We start from the raw sequence: 23394 nt of genomic DNA on the forward strand, positions 1-23394 counted from the left end.
TTATATTTATATCTCAGGCGGAACCTAGGCGAGGCAACAACAACAAAGACTTAACAGACACTAATGCGCGAAGTAAGTAAGTGACATATGCTACTACTTTTGTTCCGCAGTTTAAAAAATCCAATCCATGTTGGTTTTATACATTATCAGTCACTTCAAACTGCTAAATGAGTTTTTTCTAGTTCAAAGTGAGTATTCGCCTGGATCGTACCGAAAAAATTATTTTCCTTTTTTTTCTTGCACAAAAAACACAAAAAAACAAACAACAAAAGTAGATTCTATTTCTACGTCTTCTTTTGCATAATATTCTATATTTATCGTTTACATTTTTTCAACTTTTTTTAATCCTAATATGTGAAAACCAGTCTCAAAAATTCTTGCCACCGCCTCTAGCAATGCAATACGTTCCATGTGTACCTTCTCGATTTTACCGGTTTCTTTATTCTTTTCAATACAATAACAAGCATCATAAAATTCTGTCAAGGTAGTTGCAAGTTCATACAAATATTCGCACAATGGATGCAACACTAGCTCATCCACACATTTTACAATCACCTGTGGAAACCGACATAATAATTTACCCAACTTCAATTCTTTCGGATGTGCGAGTGAGTCCTCACTAATTGTGTATTCCGCTAGCTTAGCACGGTCAACGCCTGCTTTTCGCTGGATAGATCTAAAAAACAACACAATATACATTTTTACCGGGAATAAGGAAGCAAATACCCAAAAAAGCAAAAACAAACAAAACAAACAAACAAACAATCCATTAAATAAGAAGCAAACAAACAGATACCTTATTCTAGTGTAAGCATACAAAAGATAGACAGCTGTGTTTCCTTTGTCATCCAACATCTATAAAATAATAGATATTAAGATTTTTGAGGAGTCAGTCGTTTCTCTGAAAATATTTTGACTTGTCATTCCAGTATTTTTTATTTCCAATGATTGTTTCTCATGTCGTGGACCTGCGGATTTACGTTACGTTTCTCCTTTCCCTTCTTTACTTTCAGCCGACACTGAATTAGAATATTACCATGCAAAAAATGATAGTGATGTCACAATGCTGGTTTTTGTAACATGCAATAATTGTATTTGGTTTAACTCGTCCAATGCAGAGTTATTGACAAAGTACGTACGTTATAAATTGCGTATTTTCTTGTGCCCTGACCCCCTCTCTTGTGTACGTACACATCTATTCACTAAAAATAGTGAAATAATTTCACCATTTCTATAAAAGATTTGTTTTAACAGAATTAAAGGAGATGTTGAAATATCAAAATGTCAAAAAATGGAACTATAGATGATCAAAGTGCGTACGTACACACCACCTCCTCGCACGTACCTCTACGCTTTTGGTCCGTTTAGCGCTGAGTAGTTTTACGTAAAATTAAGTCGATCAAAAAAATGGATGGCATACAAACCTTATCAAAAGAGAATACATAATCCGCGATACGGTTGTGACACAAATCAGCATATTTGATGCAACCATAAGCCACTGACGTTTGTGCAGCCTCGAACTCTTCCTTAGTTAGTTCCTGAAAAAAGTCAAGTGTATGTACAAGCTAAAAAATTATGACAGTCATAGAAATAATCTGGTAGCTTTGCGGTAGAGCGTGCGATTCTAGTGCGGAAAGTCTTGGGTCCAAACCCCCGCAAAACTCATGTCAGAGGCCATAAAAATGTGAATCTATGCTTTCTTTTTAACCTTTAGCACAGAAACAGGATTGTACGACTTTCGTAGCTTAATTGGGAGCTTTAAATGCCCGCTTAATGCCCGTTGATAGTAGTACTGTTCTGCCTAATCTTAAAAACATTGCCCAATCTTTGGACATAACAATGCCCAGTCTTAAGACTGGTCACTCATTTGTCACTGTTAGAAAATTGGCCAGTCTTAAAACAGGGCGCGTTCCAGGATTGGGCAGAACAGTACCAATAGAACCTTAAAGAGACTATCCGAAGTGAATAATTTTAATAATAAAACTACATAGTTTTACCTTGTCTCGATTTTTGTCAAGCAATTTGTCTTTAGCTCTTTTTAAGCCTTCATCTAATAGATCAATTAAGCGGACAGTGTCTCCGGATCGAGTTTTAAATTTTTTCCTAAGGGAAATCAAACGTTAAAACCATATAATATCCTTAAATATACGATCAAATATCCTGACAAGGTTCTCACTTACTTATCTTCACCTAAAACAACACCAAATGCGACATGGTCAATGCGTGTGTGTTCACGGTTATATATACCAACAGCTTCTGCTGCACCAAAGATTTGTTTGAAGTGATCACCCTGAAAAAAGAAAAGGTGAAGAGTTATATTCTTTTTGTGAGGAATTATTAGATGCACTGTTTTTTATTGTGTTTGTTTGTTTGTTTGTTTCTATTTGCGAAAATTTATTTGTTGATATAATAATTCTTTTAAAAACTGATTAAAATTTAATTTTTATAAATTTTCCTGTAAATACTGAAAATAGCGTTTCAGTACTGAAGTGGAGTAGATTTACAAAGCGTGCGTGATTTATATGGGATAAGCTTCAAATGTCTGTTCCTTTTAGGCTCGAAAAGATAAAAACAAAATTTCCTGTCAAGTAAAAAGAGAAAGAGAAACAATTTATCTAACATCCGTGAGCAATTATATAAGAGCACATCAGTACAAGACAACACTTCTTATTTTTTAACAATAATAATTTCAAACACAAAATCTCTAAAAAAATAAGTTTCTATAAGTTTGACTTTCTTATCTAATCTCACCTGACCAGCATCTACCACATATATAAGCCAATCTCCTTTTTCCTCTTCTATGCGTTGTTTTATTGCGCTCATATCACTCGTATCATACGTGAAACCACCATCTGACTTAACCATGATAAGAGGCACCTTCATGCCAGGTACAAACACCACCCACCTTCCATCATCAGATAATGTGCAATAAGCTAAAAACATCATCGAGGCTCACTTGAAAAAATTGAAGCTATATTTAGAAATAGGACAGTATCGCCTCGATTTCCCGGCCTGTCTTACTTACCTTTCTGGCCATTTTTACTTTGCTTGAGCTCTTCCACAAGCTTTGGCATGAGATCGTTGTAAAATGACTCTCCTCTTTCTTTTAACGTGACATCCAAACGGTCATATATTTTTTGAAATTCTAAGCAAAAAAAGTTTTACCTAAAAGATGTATCTCTAATATATCACAAAAATAAAAAAAAAATAAGAAGTCACTGGTCAGGCTTTAAAAGCTAATTACTATCAGTGGAAGTCTGATTAGACTTCTCTCCTCATGTGATTCTAGCTTTAAACTAAGTGCCAAGATTTTTATTTTGTACACTGTTTGGACTTTTAATATTTTTTATTTCTTTATAAAAATAAACGTTATATTAAAACGATATTAAACGCTAGTACAGAAGTAGGTCTAGAGAAATTGCAGCAGATTTTATAGTTCGTTGAATATAAGGCAATGTTTTTCATTAATTTAACGATTTGATCCAGCGAAATTTATAGTTTATAAGAAACAAAATTTGTAAGCAAAGTAATGGAAGAAAATATGTGTATAAAACTGACTGAAACTTCTATTTTTCATAATCCTTCGCCCAAACAATATACTGCACAGGTATATTTTTAGCTTTTAGACAGAGATATTTCAGTGCAAAATCATCAAAATTCGATGTAATTCTTTAATGTATCGAGTCATGGAAAAACATTATAGGTTTGCATGTTAGTTGCAAAGGGCATAAACTAGCTCAACAATTTTAAACATATGAACCCACAATTAAATATCTTCAGATTTTTCTTTTACAGTCCTATCTGATGATAAAAAATCAGCTACTGGAAGTTTTAATAGCATTTGATTAACTATTTCAAAGTTATCAACGAAAGAATGCCAGGTATAGATAAATTTAGCTGTCCTGCCTGGGTCTGAATGAGGTTAATATCACCTGTTCAAAAAGTTAACTGAAAGAAGAAACAGCATCGACAAAACATTTTTTTATAAAAATGTGCCAGCAGAGGGAAAAGGAATTTTGCCTGGGACCAAAAAAAATTTGGACAAAATTTCAATTTTATTAATGTATGGTAATTATTACCTTTTCGTGATACATCACAAATCATATTCCAAGCTTTACGCACATCTTCATTTCCTGCTTGCAAATCTACAACTCTCTGGTAAGCCCTTTTTTTAAACTTTTCGTCTTCATCAAAACGTTTTTTTGATGCCTACAGAAGAAGTTAATGTGATCCAGCAGATACAACAAGGATGAGAATTTTTGTAACCTGCTGTCTCAGTTAAAAAAAAAAAAGGTTTGAATCAAACACAGTATTACAAAATGTACTACATAGCGATCATGTGATACTTTAAAAGGTATCATGTAAAAGTAATGCAATAACATTTTAACCTGATGCTTCAAACAAAAGTCAAGGAAAACAAAAATATACATATACAAAATTAAATGAGACCTAAATTACCTTATAGAACAACTGGAGGTCACTTATTGGAGGAGACACAGTCTTGTAATCCGGAAATTCATCTTCCAAATGTGCGATTAACATACCAAATTGGGTGCCCCAATCTCCGACATGATTCAACCTAAAATATATATGCGTGTAATATTTCGAAAATAGATGGACCAATTTAGGAATAGAACGTTTACATCTTAACGCTCACGTGCAAATTTTAAACATGAGTATAAACAATGAAACAATGAAAGTTTTAGAGAAACATGACAACCTTATTTACAGTTAATTTTGATTTTTTTTCGAAATGAGAGAGAGGGGAGGGGGGTGTGAGGGGAATCTGGAAACAAAACTAGAACGATTGTACATAAGGATGCAAAACCTATTTTTAGCTAATTTTGAGGCATTCTAGGTCTGTTGCCTAGCATCCAGATTTTCCCAAGACTAAATTGAAATTTGTAGATAATGATCTGTACTAGCATTTTAGATACTTTATAGAAAAAAGTTGTAAAATATTTTAGGGAAAAACTTGTAAAATAGTAAATTTGGGCCATATTTGTTTTTTTTCAAATATTTCAAAAATAACAGTTTCTAGCATTTATTAATAAGTAACTTTGGTCAAACAATTGGAAACTAACTAATGAGCAGATCCGCAAAAAAGTTGCAACGTACAGACATCCTAATCCATAGGTCACTTCCCATGTGAATAATAAAAATTGTTAGGAGTTATTTCAAAATCGCATGAAGCTAATAGGCGTAGGTGGGTCATGTTGTTTTTATGCCAAGTGTTTTGAGAATTAAGGTCATTAGCCCATTACGTAAGGCTACTGTAAAAAAGCAATTTCATGGGGATTCTCTTGTTCTGGAATCTTATTACTCAAATGTCAAATTACAAAATTCAATGCTATTTTTATTTATGAAATAGGCAATAGTATTAGTTTTTTACAATAACAACCATCAACTTAGTGAAGCGAAATTCAGTCGTCAAAGGTATTACCAGAAAGCAGGATTGATCAATATGCAAAAACAAAAAAACTTTATTATATCCTTAAAATAATAATTACATTAAAAAAAAAGGTTTCGTACCTGAACACATCATGTCCAACAAATTCTAACAAGCGAGATAAACTTTCACCAATAATAGTGGAGCGCAAATGACCTACATGCATCTCTTTTGCAATATTTGGTGAAGAGAAGTCAATGACAACCCGCTTTTTACCTTTAACATCTGGTGGATAAACTTGTTCCTTAAGAACCTCATTCAAAATATTGCAAACACTTTTCTTTCGTAGGTCAATATTAATAAAACCAGGACCAGCTACAGACATCTAGAAAACAAATTATACACTTAATAACGGAGTTCAGTCTAAAATTTTGCCTAAGTTTTGAAAATCAAAATAGACAACTAACCTTTTCAATCACATTATTTTCCATCCCTTTTATTTGGCTAACAATTTTTTCTGCAACATCTCTTGGTGATGTTTTTTTCACCAATTTCTGTATTAAGAAAAATGGAAGTGGTGAAAAAAACGAATGGAAAACATAAAAGCTGAAGATGCAACTTAATAAGTATACCTTTGATATTGACATTGCACTGTTGCATTGGTAATCACCAAATTGAGGATTATTAGTTGGAGACAGAACTACTTTTACATCCTTAATCTCTGGGAAGGCATCTTGGATTGCAGATTCAAAAATTTTTTGCAAAATTGAATAAACATCAGAAGATTTCTTAGGTGCCATTTTCTTCTCTTCTTCAATTGCCTACAAAAATAGTGTGTTGCTATATGTTTGACAGAAGTTTTGTGTACAAACAATCTGCCAACAATGTGTTATAATCCATATATCATGACTGCCACCAGTCTGTAAGTGGCTTACTGTATTTATAATCTTACCTTTTTCCTTTTTCTAAGTTTGGAAATACATAATGCAAAAAAAGATTTCAAAGACAGATTTTGAGATTTGCATTACATAAGCACTGTTTCTTAACCTGCTTCTCTTCTATAACATTGTCCCTTGTACTGTGTTGCTTGTACTAATGATCATCTTCCATGTTTTACGAAGTTTTTTTAGTCTGACAGAGAACTGAGATTATAAATACACAACCTTAATGATGTTAAACTTAAGAATAACTTCAAAAGACAAATAGATAAGCAATTATGGAACACAAAACAGAAATGGTTTAAAGTATTCAGACTACTTACTCTGTTTAAGTGTACCTGCTGATATTTAAGTTTTTGGTTTCTAACTCTTAAAGTTTTGAGTTCATTCGAGCATTCGTCATCATCGACATCTTTTTCAACCTTGCGCTTCAAGTTTGAAATTTCCTCCTTCAGTTTGGTAATTTCAGCTTCCTAGAAATGTTAACGTTAACAGTAACAGATAATCAGTAATCAACCACACTGTTAATTTTTTAGCACTCTGGGCACAAATGTAATTATTAAAAAGAACAATTCAGTTTGAAATGAAAGAGCCAATGGTGGTTCTAAAAGGCATTCTTGTCATTCTAACGTGTGCAATCACACTCACACACCTTTGCACTTGCCTGAAACCGAATTGGCTGTGCTGTCCTAATTCCACACATAAAATCAAAACCACACATGTAAGAGTTATTTTTTTTGTATATAGACTAAGTGAAAACTCAAAAATCACACATCTGAACCCTGATAAGCAATTTGAGCATGTGACTTGCCACACTACAATTAAAAAGACTAAAAAATGCTAAAATATTAACTTGGTAAACAAGGAACTTTTTCTATATAATGAAAAAAAAAACATTCTTTGAAAAGTAGAACTTCATGAAATTGTGTTTCAAAATTAACGGCTTGATGCTTTTATAGTAGACTTTAATTAAGTGTAGATATTTTTAATAAATGCAACCCCTATTTAAGAGTTTGCTGTATGAATTTATCATTTTCAGACATAATAGTAAGGAACTGATTTGTTCTTGAAAGAATGTTAAAGCTGCAGTACTCTGTTTACATTAAGAGTAAACCATTCGTTAACAAATAAAATTAAATATCTCACATATGGTCAATGTAAGTATAGGCTTAGAAAGCATTACCAAATGTCTTCAGATGGTGTTTTAAAAGTAAGAACAAAAAAATAGGATATTTTTTTACATAATCGCATGGAATCTAAAATCATGTTTTGCTACCTGCTTAAAAATAAAATAAAAAAAGGGTTGTTTGTGACACTATGTCTTCCATAACATGAAAAATATGGTGTCTTGACAAAACCAACATATATTTCCATTCTCTTTGTTTTGATTTTCTTCAAAATCAAAATAAATCACGCTTTAGAACAATATTTCAGGACATCTGCATTTTAGACAAGATAAACAGTTATTGCTCTACAACTTTTAAGCTAATAGAACTTTAAAATTGGCTCCTGTTATGTTGCTCTTTTTACCACTGAGACTAGTAAAGTATCAAAAGCTACCAGTCTAGTGTAGCAGTGCAGAAAATTTTAGTTGTTAGATGTTGCAAACGCGAAATTATTTTTACAAATAAATCATTTTGTACTATTATTTTGTGTTGAATATGAAAACAAAGGTGATTAATTAGATTTGTAGCAATGAAAAAAACCCAGTGAACATTGAGCTCTAGTGCTTGTGTTTTCTAACTCTCAGATATAGCAATTAGGTACTGTGTTCAACATCATACTAAATGAACCTAAAAAACAGCCAATTTTTTAAGTTTTAAGATAAGTTAACAACATAAACTGGGTATTAATAAAAATAAGATGATAATATTACAATATGCATACCACTTGATCAGCTTTTTTATCCAGGCTTGATATTTTAAGTGAAGACATGTTTCTTTTTCCAAATTCAGTATATCTTCCCAATGTTGAATACTTTAAATGAGACAAAACTACTCGTTTTAGCAATTGTTTGGAGATTGTTTTGTGAAATATGGTGACAAAAGAAGTTCCTAAAATTGACATTCAACCTAAATAAAAAAGAAATACAGATCACTTAGTTATAATAGGTTAATAGATGACTTAATCTTATGAATTCAAATACAATTTTTGCTTATTATAAAACAAGGAAAAATGTTTCAGCACTTTTGTAATTGTATTAGCAGAGCATTGATAAATTCAACTGAGAATCTGCACATCCTATTTTACTAACAGCTATATACAATCCTGTTTATACTTTTTTAGATTTAACATAAAATCTATTCTGCTATTATGAACATCAACAAGTTCAAAATGTGTATGTCTAACATGAAATAGGCATTCAAAATTTTAACATTTATTCCAACAATACTCGATAACAAAGTTCTGATTTATAGTAAAAAATTAGAAGTACAGAAGTGAAATTAGGGAGAAAAAATAATGAGTGTGTTACAGTTAAGTGCTTGTAGCAAAGAGAGCTACACTTCTTTATTCTGTGTATGTATATACAAGAACAGTACAGTATATGCTCTATGTTACTGATGATATAACAGAATTCATGTCCAGAAATTTACTTTGCATTTATATACATTTGCTATATAAAGTTTTGAATTTATTTATTTCAGTGTTTTTAATCAGGGATGTATCATGTATGGTAAGCTTTAAAGCATATAATGCTTGTCAATTAAGTTTTCTACCAGCCAAAAAATTTGAACAAGTTGTTTTGCAATGTTAAAACCTTTTCAAGAATGTATACCTTGAAAATTCTTTCAAATAAAATATAACAAATTTTGAAGAAACTTGTCAAAGCTGAAATAAGGAAAATTGAGAATATATATTTGTGAAACTGAAATAATTAAAATTTCAGAAAATGCTTAGGTTTCTTATAAAAAAATCATTCAAGCTACCTTCGCTTTCTGCATTATAAACTTTTGGCCAATAGAAAGCCCCACCAATAAACTTAAAAATATTATTTGGAACTGGGGTATACTTCAGGGGTTCTTTTACTACTAGAGTTCTAATCAAAGTTACCCCAGTTTTAAGCTATTTTACCCCCAGCCAAACTGAAAAAACAGTTTCCAAACAAACAATTGGAAACAATTTCTGTTATAAAACCTATAAAATCAAAAAATGTATGGGTGGTCTTTTAAACGAATTTTAACCAAATTTCAAAAGGATGATTACGGGAAATGACACAAAAAGAAGGCTAAAGCATTTATAGTGTACATATATTTAATCAAATTTTTTTATTGATTTTATGAGTGCCCTATATAGTGAGATGGCTCACTGTGTCAGCCGTTGGATGTGACAGGGAGTTGTCTGGCAGAGCGCTGACCCTAATTGAGTTTGCGTAGCTCAAAGAAAGCATTAAATACACCAGGAGTCCCCATCTAAACCATGGCCCCTCCTGGAAATATTAGACAGGCTGTATCCCTCAATATTTGTGAGGCTAGCCATGCAAAATATGCACACACACACAAAAAAAGTTGTAGCGTGACGTAGTTGTTTTGATTTTGCGTCTAAAACAATGGACATGCGCACGCATGCACACATGCAAGAAATATAAAGAACAGACTGCAACGATCGAAGAAATCAAGTTCTAATCAGGGAAGGTAACTTACTTTTTGAAATAGTTAAAACCTGTTCTTAAAAAGAGAAAATGATAGTTAGCTAAGAAAAACCAATTCCAGCTCCTTTTAGATCGTTTATTCCTTAAATCTATGAATTTTTCACGTGGTTCTTCTTTAATTGCCTGTGAAGATGTGCGCACATTACGAAACTGTAAACATTCACAACTCATCTATAATTTCTATGCACTGGTCCTTTTTTGAAGAATTAGAAAAACCAAAATTTTCAGACAAAAAAACTTTCGAGAGACACAAATTTCGGACTAAAAAATTTTTTGGACAAAAAAAAAAGCCCAATTTTCGTTCCAAATTTATAAGAGACAGAATATTTTTTCCCTCCTATTTTCCAGGGAAAAATTTTTGGTGCGCAATCAGCATAAATACTGGGTCCTCATTTTGGTTTTAAGAAAATGTAGTAGCTACATAGCTACCTACAGGCATTCTAAAACAGAAGGGTATTCAACCAGATATAACAATGGAGGCAGACACACCCGGAGCTGGGGGGAGGAGGCAGAGGGGGTGTTTGAGTGGAGATCGCAAACGTTTTAGGTTTGTACAGTAAATCTCAGAAAAAAGTTTTGATAACCTTTTTTAGTATTTTCAAGGATGCTAATTACGGTTTTAAATGCTACCAAAACCCAAAATACAAAGTTTTCTTCAATTTAAAGAAAATGTGTCACTTTTATGGTCGTCAGCTTATCGTTCACAGCAATGCTACTCTTTTTATTTAGCGACTAGAATGACGCAATATTTCTAGGAATGTTTTTAACGTAATGGGGTTTTCTGTGCAACGAAGTCGATGTGTTACCGTTCTGTTAAATACCACGTTTCCCAGGAAAGGAAAAGAAGAACCAAACCATACAACAACCACGTGGTGCAAAATACCGTATTTGTTCCGCCTCTCCTATCTGATAAACTTGGCATAGTTAAAAAAATAATCTTGCCTCTCCAATAATTTACATGTGAGATTGTTGTATATTTCTGTAGAGTTTGGACCAATACCTTAGCCGCATATATAATCCCGCCCCTGGCTCTTCTTCCTCCGTCATATTAATAAGTTTAAAAAGGCGAGAAGCGGGTTAATAATCCGTAGCCCAACTTCGTTTTACTTTATTGTTTGACCACCATTTCTAGAAATCGTGTTGCAAGACTTTTGGGACGGCGCTTTCTAGAAATAGTCGTCGAAAATCGCGTCCCTTTTTTTATAAAGCGGTATCCAAAAACGGCGGTGCTTCTTAGAACGTCCCGGCTAAGCAGTGGGACGTTCTTTTCCATTATACGCCTATTTCTAGAAAGAGTCGGCGCAACGAATGCAACGAACTGTTTATTATTGACCAGAATGTTATAAAACTGTTACGTAAAGCAGCACTGTGACTATGATGAGGTGGTTATAAAATCACACGACTGTGATTCTTAAAAAAAAGCGTCCAAATATTTCTGCGGCCATTTGGTTTGCAACACTCTGAGTTACTTACGGCGATGATTCCTACAAAGCATCTGTGTGGAAATAATTTCCTATTCTCTAAGAAGCACTGCCCGTTTTGGGATGCCGCCTTCTGGTGAAAAAGCATCGTAAAAAGTTTGAACGAACACTTCTAAAATTGGCGGTCGTACAGAAAATTGTATTTGAACTGCGTATTATTTACCCGCCTTACCGCATTAAAGTCCAGAGTTTATTTTGTTGCAAAACAAGGTGATTTTAGGAAGTGTGGGGGAACGTAGAGTTGCTCAAATTCCACAAAAATAGCTGTCATAGATGATACATGCTGGCGCTAGCTATTACAGTATGCTCCTGTTAAGTGGGACGGAAAAAATGTACTACTTAGCGGGCGTCCTACTTTTGGGATCTCCATTTAAGCGAAGTTTTTTACTAGAAAAGGGTAAAGAAGTTAAAAGGACAAAGAAAGCGTACTATATATAACGGGCGTCCTACTTACCCGCGGTGCCACTTAACGAAAGTTTACTGTATATACTTCTTTGATGTAATTTTGCACAAAAAGGTATATTATCAGAGATTTCAGTTGAATTTGCCGGGATCCAAGGAAGGCAGGATAAACGTTTTCCATGTCAGCAAATTTCACCGAGCCAAAATGTTTTTTTATGCTCTCGCAATCTATTCCTTTTAATAAAAAAACACCCCTTAGTTTTGCAAAATTTTAATAAACCAATCAGGTTTTCTTAAAATGAGCTTGTTTAGCGGACACACGCAAAGTAAACTTGATAAAATTCTAGCTTAAATTCTCCTTTTACAAATTCAGTTAGCTTAAAAAACTGCCTTGTATTGTATCTGTTAATAGGAGCCCGAATTCGTGCCTGATAAAAACCCGTCTTTTTGTGGCATAAAGATGGTTAATAAATCGCACGTCTTGATTCTGAAATTGGCAAAAATAGTCGGTGATTTGCCTTATTTAAGAGACCAATAAATAAAGCTGCTGTTATGCTCCAGTGTCGAGAGTCCGAGATGGATCAAAAGAAAAAGTTTTCAAGAAAATCATGCAAACTCACGTCTGCAGATAAATAATAATGTAAATATTGTAGAGCTTAAAATTTTTTTTAAGAAGTGTGAAATTGGACAATTTTGTTTTAAAAATTTTAGATTTCTAGTCATAGTACAATTGCCGCACAGCTTAAAGCTACGGGGACACGGCAACAATTTTCATGCAATCGCATGCAAAGATGTTTCCGTGTCGCATGAGTTCCAGCACATGAAACAAAATTTATGAAAATGAAACCAAAACATGTGTGACAGTGAATAATGATGGCCGTCGCAGTTTATCGAAGTATAATAATCGCTTCTATTGCACTTCTTCTTGATGAAGAAGAAACAAAAAAAAAACAATTTAAACGAACTATTTGGACAAGGCCATGGTTACAACGATTTGTTTTCGGTATAAAATTTAATAAGTTCATTTTTTCTTCTTCCGAAAGTTTTTGCTTCGCTTGATCTTCCGCCATGAAGTCTTGTCTAATTTGTTGTGATTGAAAAACTTTTGTTTTGATTTGTTTTTAAACGAATTTGATAGGTTAAAATAAAAAATGCAACATGAAAATTTTGTTGCAGCAACAAAAATTTTGAGCGAAAAATGTTGCAGAATGAGGATATTTGATGTGGGGACCCAGTGAAACATTTTCATGCGATTGCAACAAAACAATTTTTTTGCTGCAATCGCATGAAAATTGTTGCCGTGTCCCCGGAGCTTTAGCAAGGATTGAAACATCAAGCATTCGAATTTGTAAAAACGTTAAAAAAATTCTTGAAAAACAGGCGCTAAAGAGAGCGTTATCATCAACCTAAAAAAGCGTTAAGCGCCATGAGAACCAAGGCTTAAAATAATGATGAACATAAAGACCCCCACCGACCGTTGTGGAGAAAAAGTTGCCACAAAAGTGCTGTCGAAACATGAACCGTCGCTAAGTTGGACTTATTGCGAGGTAAAAAAGATGGAATTCTACAAGGATTAATTTCGACGAAACATCGCATTTTTAAACTTTTTAAATTTTCAAACTTTTTAACAATGGAATGGAACGTGCCCATAAAATTCAAATCAACTATAGAAGATTGATTAATAGGAGACAGAGCAAAACCATGGACATTTATAAGAAAAATTGATAATTAAGTTTACATGAAAATAGCAACTTATTTCTCAAATACTACGCGTCGTTTTACTCAATAAGATGTTACAACATTGATAATTAACAGCGCCGTAGACCCGTTAACACTTTTCTACCAAAATTCGGCCGAAAAAAGTCTAACTCCTATAATTCGAAACTCATAATTCAAACAAATTTTAAATCCCCTTGGAGATTCAAATTACGAGTTCAACTGTAGTGATTTCGTGAATTTTTGAGCTTCCTGGATATTTTCGCGAATACGAATAAAAATTCGCTAATTTGTGAAAATTAGTTTCATCTGATTCGGTATAAATTGAGAAACAAAATCTCATCAAATTCTGCGAAATCTCGTTCTCGCGAATTAATAGGACTTCCTTACTTGGTAAAGAATGGTTCTAAAAAAAACAAGAAGCCCTGGGCGCTCTAAGAATTTCCGTTCGCTACCAAAACATTTGATGACAACCTGCTTATTCGTTGTGTTATCGTGCCAAACATTTGAAGAGGTTTGGTGCATGAAACTCTGAAGATAAAGCACACAAGTGACATTATATCTTACAACAAACGCAAACAAAACGTGCTAACAAAAAATACAGCCATTCATGGTTGAAAGTCTTGCGATTGAAACGTTTATAGTCTTAAACGGCATTTAGTTGACAAAAAATTAAAATTTTGATGTGACCATCATGTTCAGCATACTTTTTTTATTAACTGTGCCAATTGTTGTCGAAAATAAAGTAGTTTTAATTTTTGGACAAATTTTGGCCTGAAATGACATTTGAGTGACAAAAAATCAAACTTTTGTATCACCATCATATTCAGCATACTTCATTTGTTAACTGTGCCAAATTTGGCCGAAAATAAAATGGTTTTAATTTTTGGATCAATTTTAGCTTAAAATGGCATTTAGGTGACACAAATCAAAATTTTGATGTCACCATCATGTTCAGCATACTTTATTTGTTAACTGTGTCAAATTTTGTCCAAAATAAAGTAGTTTTAATTTTTGGATTAATTTTGGCCTAAAATGACATTTAAGGGGGCGGAGGGGGGAATTAAAATTTTAATGTCACCATCATGTTCAGCATACTTTTTTGTTAACTGTGGCAAATTTTGTCGAAAACAAATACCAATTTGGCCTGAAAAGTCATTTAGATGACTTCCCAGTACTTAGGGAGTTTGGGTACGAAGTTTAAATCTGTGACGTTGCAATTGACTATTTGGGACAGGGTTAGTTAGTCAGTTATACCAATACTATCCTCCTCTCAGAGAAACGTGAAATCCCAGGGTCGATTTTTTCTCAAAAAATGCTCCGAAAGAAAAGACGACGGTTTTAAAGAATTTCCTACGCCTTCGGGCGCGGAAATTCAATTAGCCTATTGATAAAATTAATTTCCTATTTTGCCACTGGATATTTCCCCATACGATGCGCTACTTTAGCCTTCTGTTTCAAAAACAATTTCATTTTATAATCTTATTACATGAAGTAACCTTGCCCGGATAACAGGGCTGGCACATATTTAGGTGCAAGATCTCAGCAAAGCGAGCCGGCTGCTTAATTGGGTTAGCTCTTTTTATGTGATCAAACCCCATAATGAAAATTAAACTTTTGTGGATTTGCAAACAATAGAAAAAAACTAAAACCGGCATTTTAAACATATACATTTTTGTATCACATACATTCTTGTATACAGTAATATATTGATCAGGAAGCAAAACTATGTACTAAAATAATGAATAAACTAATTTAAAAAAATGTTAATATCCCAAGAAAAATGTTAAGAAAAGCTAACATCAAATTTGCAATAAGGCCACGTCGCACCATCGCTTTTTTATTGCACACGTTCATAAAAAAATGCACAAATTCAGTCGCATTATAACTTTGCTCGCGCACCACTAAAATTTAGAGTAACCGTCATAAGCACTTCTCGAATTAATATCCATGCTACTTGGTGCTACTGCTGGGTATGTCAGTGGCTTAGCATATGGGTCAGTAGTTGCAGCTGATGCAGAAACCTGAGCACCTCGTAACTGATTCCGATAGCGGGTGTTTTGATCATACAGTGTATCGTTCATTTGGCGTAAATCAAGAACTTGCCTTTGCAAATCTGTTATTTTTCTTCTTAACATTTCGTTTTCTTGCATTAATGAACCATAATCTGCAGATGTATCAAATTCATCTCTTCTGCGCTTACCATACATGCCATAACCACCACCATCTCCCCCATAACTCCGTTCCATTTGATACTCGGATTCGGTAACGTGTCGAAATTTACACCTGTTTCCGCGCTGACAAGTATTATTTAAAAAATCCTTGCAAACATCATTCTTATTAAAGTTTGCCTTAGCTGGTTGAGGATGTCCCCCATGCTCTGGCAAAACACCTGTCATGTTGTATTCCTGTTCCTCCTCTTGTGTAATATGTAAGAATTTGCATTTTGCTCTATCACATCCCTTGTTTTGAAAATCTTTGCAAATAGGCAACTTTTGATCAGGACCTCCCGTGCCTCCCTCTGGATGATAAAATTTACAAGAAGTTCCTCTATTACATACACCACGCTCAAAATCTCGACATACACCTTTTGCTCGCTTGTCTTCAGCCATGCTCTTATTATATACCTTAGCAAAGAGCAGGTTGCGTCGCTGCAGTAACTAATGCCTCGCCTTTTTCAAACAAAACACAAATCGCCAAGCTAATGCTAATGCTATTGCAGCAGCGGCAGATGCAGTATCTCCAAGCACTGTAAAAAGAAATATATATATTTGAAATTCTGTCTTCACATATTTTTTGATTGCAAACTTGCAAGGTTCAATAACACAAAAAAATTTGAGAAGAACCTGAGGCCAGGATGTTTTTAAAAGATATTTAATTAAAACCTTGGTTTATCCCAAAAAATTTCTTTTTTTCTGATGGAGTCTCCCAATTATTTAATCCGGGGTATTAACCTCATTAAATTTAGAAAGAGAAAACAAAAAAAATTAAGGAAAATGAGCAGCATATTTGGATTTATCAGCAAAAATTATATATATGTACATATATATACATATACAAGATTTGGAAAACCATAATTTCAATTTTTCAAATTTCATACGAGTTTGACCGTAATATTCAACTGCAGTAAACGTGTTGAAATGTGTTGGTCATTTTTGTTAAAAATATTTTTTTTAAAATTTCAAGCAGATTATAGATGAGTTGCAACGCGATTTAATGTTTTGATTTTGCATCAAGAACAATAGACATGCGCACACATGTGCACAAGCAAAAAATATAAACAATAGACCACGACAATTGAAAATAATTAAGTGTAAAAAAACCTACGCTAAAATTGGTAACATCTGCTCTTAAACAGAGATAATAGTTGAGAAAAAACAATTCAAATTTATTTACAACCCTATATTCCTAAAAATCCATAAATTAGCATAAAGATTCAATTTAGCTATGTAGTCCTTTTTTTTCTTGCCTGGCAGGGTGTGCGTGCATATAACTTTGTAAATATTCGCAACTCATCTATATTTTGGACAGCTTAGAGCGAGAAAGTCAGAAACAATTTTTGATATACATAATAAGTACAAAAACAAAAAGTGACTAGAAAAAAAATAGTTTAATTATGCGAATATACCCTTTCCAGTTAAATCTTGCAAATGTGGAACTGTAATTATGCAGTTTAATACGAGGTGATTTTGCAAGTAAACAAGCACGCAGCCTTACGCGCCAGAGGAGCCTCACGAAAAGAAATAAGTATGGTAGTTGCTGCAAGTTAACTTGCATACAAAACTAAATTATTAAAAGTACAAGGATTATCAATAATTTTGATTTAGGTTATTACGATGTTTGATTAGGATATTTCTAATTTCATATTCTAGTAATGATAATATAGATTTATTATTAACATATTACGTTCAACAAGTTAAATGTTGTATTTTGCACCAACAAATAAGTAACCCCTATTTTTAGTTTTATCGGCTAGCATGAAGATGTGTCAGGACCGTGGATTTCAAGTTTATTACCATGGTCGGGCCACTCCACAGTTATTTTGCTCCTTTGTTTACTTGTCTTGTCCGCGACGTTATGACCTCTGGTCTGGTGAAGTTTATTTTATGTTACTGACCTGGCTTAGGCTTTTATGAAATATACAGATTTGCTTTTTTTAGGAAGTTACTGAAATCAAGTAGCTACCGATAATTATTCAGATAATATGTGGCAAGTTATGCACCGTTTACTAATTCTTTTAATTCTTTTTAGAAGGATAAACTAAAAATACACACGGAGTATGTTTTTATTGAAATGCGCAATGAAGTGAAATCTGATTTATCACTTCTAGTGAGTAAGCCTTCACGTATTTGTATCGATTATCCTGAAAATGGTAGCAATGGCAATGTGTCTCATCCTGCAAATGGTGTGTGCCACAAAACTAAAGCTTCCAATAATAAACAAGCACTTTACCAGCATAGACCTTGTCAAAATTTTTGCCACACTGCAAAATTTGCTGGTGATGAAGGGAGCAAGGTTAGTGATAATATGAAAAATAGAGTGAAAAATAAACTTGTTCAAATAATACAGTCCAAAGCTGCAAAACTTAATGTTCATTGTGAAAGTACATGCAGGGGAAAAAACCATGTATTATTGGGCAAAGTTAAACGTGAGTCCAATTATGAAATAAATGGAACCATTTTATCAATGGGCAATGGTAATACGTCCTCAGTCCCTACTACAACTGTAAAGGACTGTCAATGCAATATTCAAGCCAAAGCTTCAGGTAATCTTTCCAGGACTGAACACAACGAAAATATATCTAATAATTTAACAGATAATAATTTTGTGCATAATCGTAAACATGTGAAACTAAAACAGATTGATGAAGAAAATGCAAACCCAAAGAATGCTTGTGAACATGCTGGTAAAAATGACATACAAAACCCCAATAGCAAGTACCCAATTGGATCAAAGTTTTATATTTTAGAATCGGTAAGACGTTTAAGTATTATTCAATTTTTTATTGAAAAAAGGTTTACTGCTACAGATCAAGATATTACAAACCTACTACTGGTTGATGTAAATGCCCCAATTGAAATCAAACACACATCAAATACTTTACAACTAAAGAAAATGCGAAGCTCCCCAAAATTCAGAATAAATAGTTCAGTTTCCTCTGAGGAAACTTGCCTTACTGATACTGACTGTTATTTCAAATGTGAATGGCATGACTGTAAAGGACAATTTTCAACAGTAGAGAATGTAACAAAGCATGTGAAGAAGGATCATGTCCATCCTGCAGCCAAAAATGATGTGTTTGTATGTCTATGGCGAAACTGTCGATTCTCAAATCAGCCATCATGCTCTTATAAATGGTTGTTAAAGCATGTTTTGCGTCATTGTGATATGAAACCTTTTAAATGTGTTATATTTGGCTGTGATATGGCCTTTGTTACACAGAATGGTTTAGCAAGACATGTGCCGACTCACTTTAATGAAGGAAAGGTTCGACGAACTTGTGTTATGACAAACACTAGTGAAGCATCGCAACATTGGGAGTCACCAAAGGTAAAGAAAAGTCTTGTTGCCAAATTAAACAGCTGCACAAATATCACTGAAACTAAAGAAAATGTCACAATGGAAGCTGATGCTAAGTCAAAATTGCAGAAATTTGTTGAAAAACATAAGAAAAAGGGAATAGCCAGTAAGTATATAGATTTTGTCACAAGACAAAGGTTATTAAAACATATCATATCAAAATAGATTATGCTGTAAATTATAAGTTTGCAGGAATATATAACATTTCCTTATACAATAAGTACCAGTTAATTTACTTTAAGCTAGTCAAAACAGCATGCCTAGAACTAGATAACCCGCACTAACCAAAGATATCTTCCTGTAATGTGCTAGTAGAAGGGTATGCTAAAAGGAGAACATAAGCCTCTCCATTTTGTTATATTGCAATGTGCTAAGAAGATAGCATCTTAAATACGTACTGTTGTTCCTCTAATTGTTGTTGATTTTTTTCATGCTTGGCTATGACCACCTAATTTGGCAATTTCAGACCAAATTTCCCAAATTTAATGCTTGCCAAAATTTGTACAAATAAGGTAGTTCTATAAAAAAATGACCTGTTCTCGTTTATTTTTCTAGAACATAAGGTGAACCAAAAAGTGTATAATCAAGTGAAACAAAAACTTGAAAAAGCATCATGTAGCCCATTGAGAAATCATGGTTATGTAGGGCAATCTCTTCGTATAGAACATAAGGTTGGTATTGTATTGGGATTTGGCTTGATGTAACACACATTCTTCTTTAAACAACGAGTTTACAATTTCGACACATAGTTTGGCATCCTGTCAATCAAAACCCTTTTGGACAATGTTTTTCTGATACACAAATTTCCTTATTTAAAAACAGCTTTGCTAATTCGTGATAGCTTATATATGTTGACACAATATTCTTTTGAAGATGGTGTTTAAAGTTGCGCAAAAATAAATAAAAACATTATTTTGAATCGTTTGGACAAAATGTTGCTTGTAATGATCTTCTGATGTTTATTCTCAGATAATGTTGAATGAAAATGTCAATGGTTTCTATAGCCCAGGGAATTTCACTATTAACAGTGCCAAACTGCCATGACTGATGAATTGGTTTTAAAAGTGGAGGGGTCAATACTCTTGATAACTTAATTGTGAAGGAGGTTTATTAGTAATTTTCTCCAAATCGATAGCTGGAGAGGGTGGTGATAAATTGGGATAGGTGGATTTTCTAAAATTTAGTGTTACAATTAGGTTAACAAGAAAAATGAGTGTGGGTGGTTCCGTTAGTCCTGTAGCATCACCTGCTAAAGCTGTCTCTTTTGTAAACATTTGAATATTAAAAAAATATATATTTTTTCAATAGGGTATTTTATTTTTAGGTGATTGGCAGGAGAACGTCAATCCAGGGCGATTGTGATATGCTCTTGTCCCCTTCTCTTGATAGAATGTAAGTTGAGAATTAAAAGTAGTTGTTATTGATATTTTAATTAGAAATGTGCGCTACTTGATTTTGTACCCATGATTTAGTATCCAACATAAGTCGTTTTGGTTTGATGCTACCGCTTTTCGGAAACGCAAATCCACGTCTGTGGACATCGCAGTGACCCAACTGGAGAATGATACGAAGAATAATTTGTATGATATTGAGCATGCGTCTAAAAGAAGGAAAAGAAAACGGAAGTAAATTTTATATGATGTTAATTTTTTTTATCTTATTGATAGTAATTTATCATAATTAGCGTGAACAAAATTTAAAAGATTTAGTACCAAATTCTAGTAGCTTTATAAGTTGCTGTGTAGCGTCATTGTTTGTATAAAGGCTTTAAAAATAACGTCATTATAAAACATTATTTATTTATAGGTTGTAAATTTTGTAAACTAAATTTTTGGTACTGTAGGCTTTAAAAAATTCCAAAATTTTTTTTGAAATTATACTGTTGGCCATTTGTTCCAACTAAATATTTGTTCTTGCACAAATATTTGCATGGTTCGGATGACGATATTTTTTGGATCGTCCTTTGTTTCGTGTACATTAAAAATTTAAGTATATTGTTACATTTTGTGGTTATCAGGACAATTCCACCCTGGCAGATACCCACGCGCTCTATAAAACTTTCCCAGGATCAGGGGGACAATCATACCGGCATGGTATTATTCGTATTAATTTTTGGACAGCGAAAAAAAATCTGTTGTGTGCGTATTAATTATTGCGTATGATGTATTTTTCACACGTTCAACTTTCGCCTCAAATAACAAGGATAAATTATTAAAAGTCATGATTTCAGACAAAACATACATATTAATTGCTACAAATTATAAAAAAAGAAGAAAAAAGAATTTTGGGCGCTTGCTGAATCTCAAAAAGCAGTAAAGTTTGTAAAGAGAAAAGAGATCTAAAACCATGGGGGGGGGGGGAATTGTCGTTGAATCATTTTTACGTTAGGTCTAATTTATTCATATGTAGTTGTAGCTAACAATTTTTTTCAATTTTAGCAGTTCTAGTTGTCCTTCTTGTGCGAGATATTTCAAAGCACAACTTTTCAGGTTAGTAGCGAGCGACGGTGAAGCGGAAGGTGCCTTAAAGTATATGTTATGTCACAGTGACGTACAATATTTTTTTTTCAGGAAGGTAAGTTTACATGCCCTGAGATGCATTATTTCAAGCAAAATTTAAGGATAAGAAATTTCAATGGATATTGTAAGATGTATCTAGTATATCGTTCGAATGAAAACAAAAAGGAAACAAAGCTGTTTCAGGTTGTTTTCAGAGGGATTAAACTTTATTCTATTATTTCAGAGATCTGATCTTTGTAATTTCTTTCCCTTTTAATTTATTTTTGATGGGATAAACAGTAGGATGAAATAATTTTAAAAAGGAAGAGCGGTTTCTAAAGTATAAAGATCTGACACAATGCCTTTGCGAATCAGCGAAGTAAAAAACGTTCTTTTTATAGTAAATTAGGTTTTTAACTGCATCCATACAAGCTTTTATCACTCCTCATACACTGAATAAAATCGAGTTATTTTTTTTGGCCCAATAATGAATTCTATGTACGTTCCGTTCTTCTCTGTATTCTAGGTAAAATATTTAATTTGGCGAATTAAGAATTTTTATCGGTTGTATATATGTTTGGTGTTTATATATTTGAGAAGTATAATATTTTCTCGTGGTAGAAATGTGTTTTCTTCTGCTGCTGTGTTTAAAGTAAATTTTCTGTCACTGCCAAATGAAGTGGACCTACATCACATGTCACATTCGCCTGTTTGATACAAAATTCATAAAAAGGCCCTGGAAACGAGGTTTGATGAAATCATAGTGTAGAATTGTCTGTTAAGCCATGTATATCCCGTGTTTAACTTTCTATTTTGTTTTATTAAAATACCACCGCCTTTCCCTAAAATTACCTTACTCTCAAAAAAGACCATCGTCAGCGGTATATCAAATATGTGTTACATCGGCATATTATTTTGACACAGATTTGACCATTCTCGTCCCCAGAGCTTTTTCAGATAAAACCTTTGAGAATGGAAGAATTGATAACAAACAAAACAAATTTTACCTATAAGTTAATTGACCAATTAACTTGAATAATACATAACAGAAGGATTCTCCTATGGGCCATCGCCTGAATTTAAAATTTTTTTTGTTATTTGTAAAAGTGTTAAAGAGCTGTTGTGTCTTTTCGGGTTATGCGCGTGCGCATGAGAATAGTATAAATGCACGTGTTGTATCCTCGGCCAAGCCTCGGTCTTTGATCACGCGGAAAGCATCGCAAACCTTAACTGTCATTAATATTAATTGATGCAATTTTCGTTTTATGTATACCTCACCGGCGCAAATAATCAAGAAAATGTTGGCGTGAAGAAGAACAGACGGACATCGACAACTGTAAAGTGACTAGCTTCACGGCTTTCTTTCTTGGAAAATACGCACAAAAAATCCAATCCACATTTGGCCGTGGATACCGAAAAAGTTTTTAATCCAGTTGCTGGTCACAAGTCGGTCGATGTCAAGTGAAAACATCTGTGATGAATATGAAATATGTTTTATAAAATATGTCATGCGATGTGCCATTACACCAATATACCCAATATAACAAGTTACTCCAATACTGTTGTTTTTTCTGTTCTAATTTATTGTTAGGAAGATGTGAAAAGAAGTGGTATATCGTTAAAAAAGGGCTCTTTTCTCTCTTTTTGATATAAGGACGGCGAGACAGAAATATTTTTGTCTCACCGTCTTCATATCAAAAAGAGAGAAAAGAGCCCTGGGATCGAGGTTGGACTTAGGGGT

The 23394-nt window shown here is 33.4% G+C and overlaps 3 protein-coding genes across 4 annotated transcripts; 1 reads left to right on the top strand and 2 right to left on the bottom strand.

Annotated features, from left to right (window-relative positions):
• Positions 1 to 272: 272 nt before the first annotated feature.
• Positions 273 to 8576, bottom strand: LOC130654142 (arginine--tRNA ligase, cytoplasmic-like). The gene is made up of 14 exons (XM_057456680.1): positions 8215 to 8576; positions 6651 to 6800; positions 6022 to 6210; positions 5857 to 5943; positions 5533 to 5774; positions 4459 to 4579; positions 4080 to 4209; positions 3026 to 3145; positions 2752 to 2933; positions 2181 to 2290; positions 1998 to 2103; positions 1425 to 1538; positions 797 to 855; positions 273 to 676 (listed from the first exon to the last, which is right to left on the bottom strand). The coding sequence occupies exons 1-14, from the start codon at positions 8392 to 8394 to the stop codon at positions 322 to 324; spliced, it is 2145 nt and encodes a 714-aa protein (XP_057312663.1). The 5' UTR covers positions 8395 to 8576; the 3' UTR covers positions 273 to 321.
• Positions 8577 to 15232: 6656 nt separating this feature from the next.
• LOC130654462 (zinc finger CCCH domain-containing protein 10-like) lies at positions 15233 to 17339 on the bottom strand. Its single transcript, XM_057457047.1, has 2 exons — positions 17204 to 17339; positions 15233 to 16324 (listed from the first exon to the last, which is right to left on the bottom strand). Exon 2 carries the CDS (start codon positions 16185 to 16187, stop codon positions 15480 to 15482), a length of 708 nt encoding a protein of 235 aa, XP_057313030.1. The 5' UTR covers positions 16188 to 16324; positions 17204 to 17339; the 3' UTR covers positions 15233 to 15479.
• Positions 17340 to 17561: 222 nt separating this feature from the next.
• Positions 17562 to 22670, top strand: LOC130654461 (uncharacterized). 2 transcript variants are annotated; one of them, XM_057457046.1, is made up of 4 exons: positions 17562 to 19261; positions 19711 to 19826; positions 20464 to 20547; positions 20628 to 20768. In XM_057457046.1, the coding sequence occupies exons 1-3, from the start codon at positions 17869 to 17871 to the stop codon at positions 20515 to 20517; spliced, it is 1563 nt and encodes a 520-aa protein (XP_057313029.1). In that variant the 5' UTR covers positions 17562 to 17868; the 3' UTR covers positions 20518 to 20547; positions 20628 to 20768. The 2 variants fall into 2 exon arrangements, with proteins under 2 accessions (XP_057313029.1, XP_057313028.1); XM_057457045.1 differs by having other exon boundaries at positions 17570 to 19261; positions 20480 to 20547; positions 20628 to 22670.
• Positions 22671 to 23394: the final 724 nt, after the last annotated feature.

Source organism: Hydractinia symbiolongicarpus, chromosome 8 (genome assembly GCF_029227915.1).
Source record: "Hydractinia symbiolongicarpus strain clone_291-10 chromosome 8, HSymV2.1, whole genome shotgun sequence".
Classification (NCBI taxonomy): domain Eukaryota; kingdom Metazoa; phylum Cnidaria; class Hydrozoa; order Anthoathecata; family Hydractiniidae; genus Hydractinia; species Hydractinia symbiolongicarpus.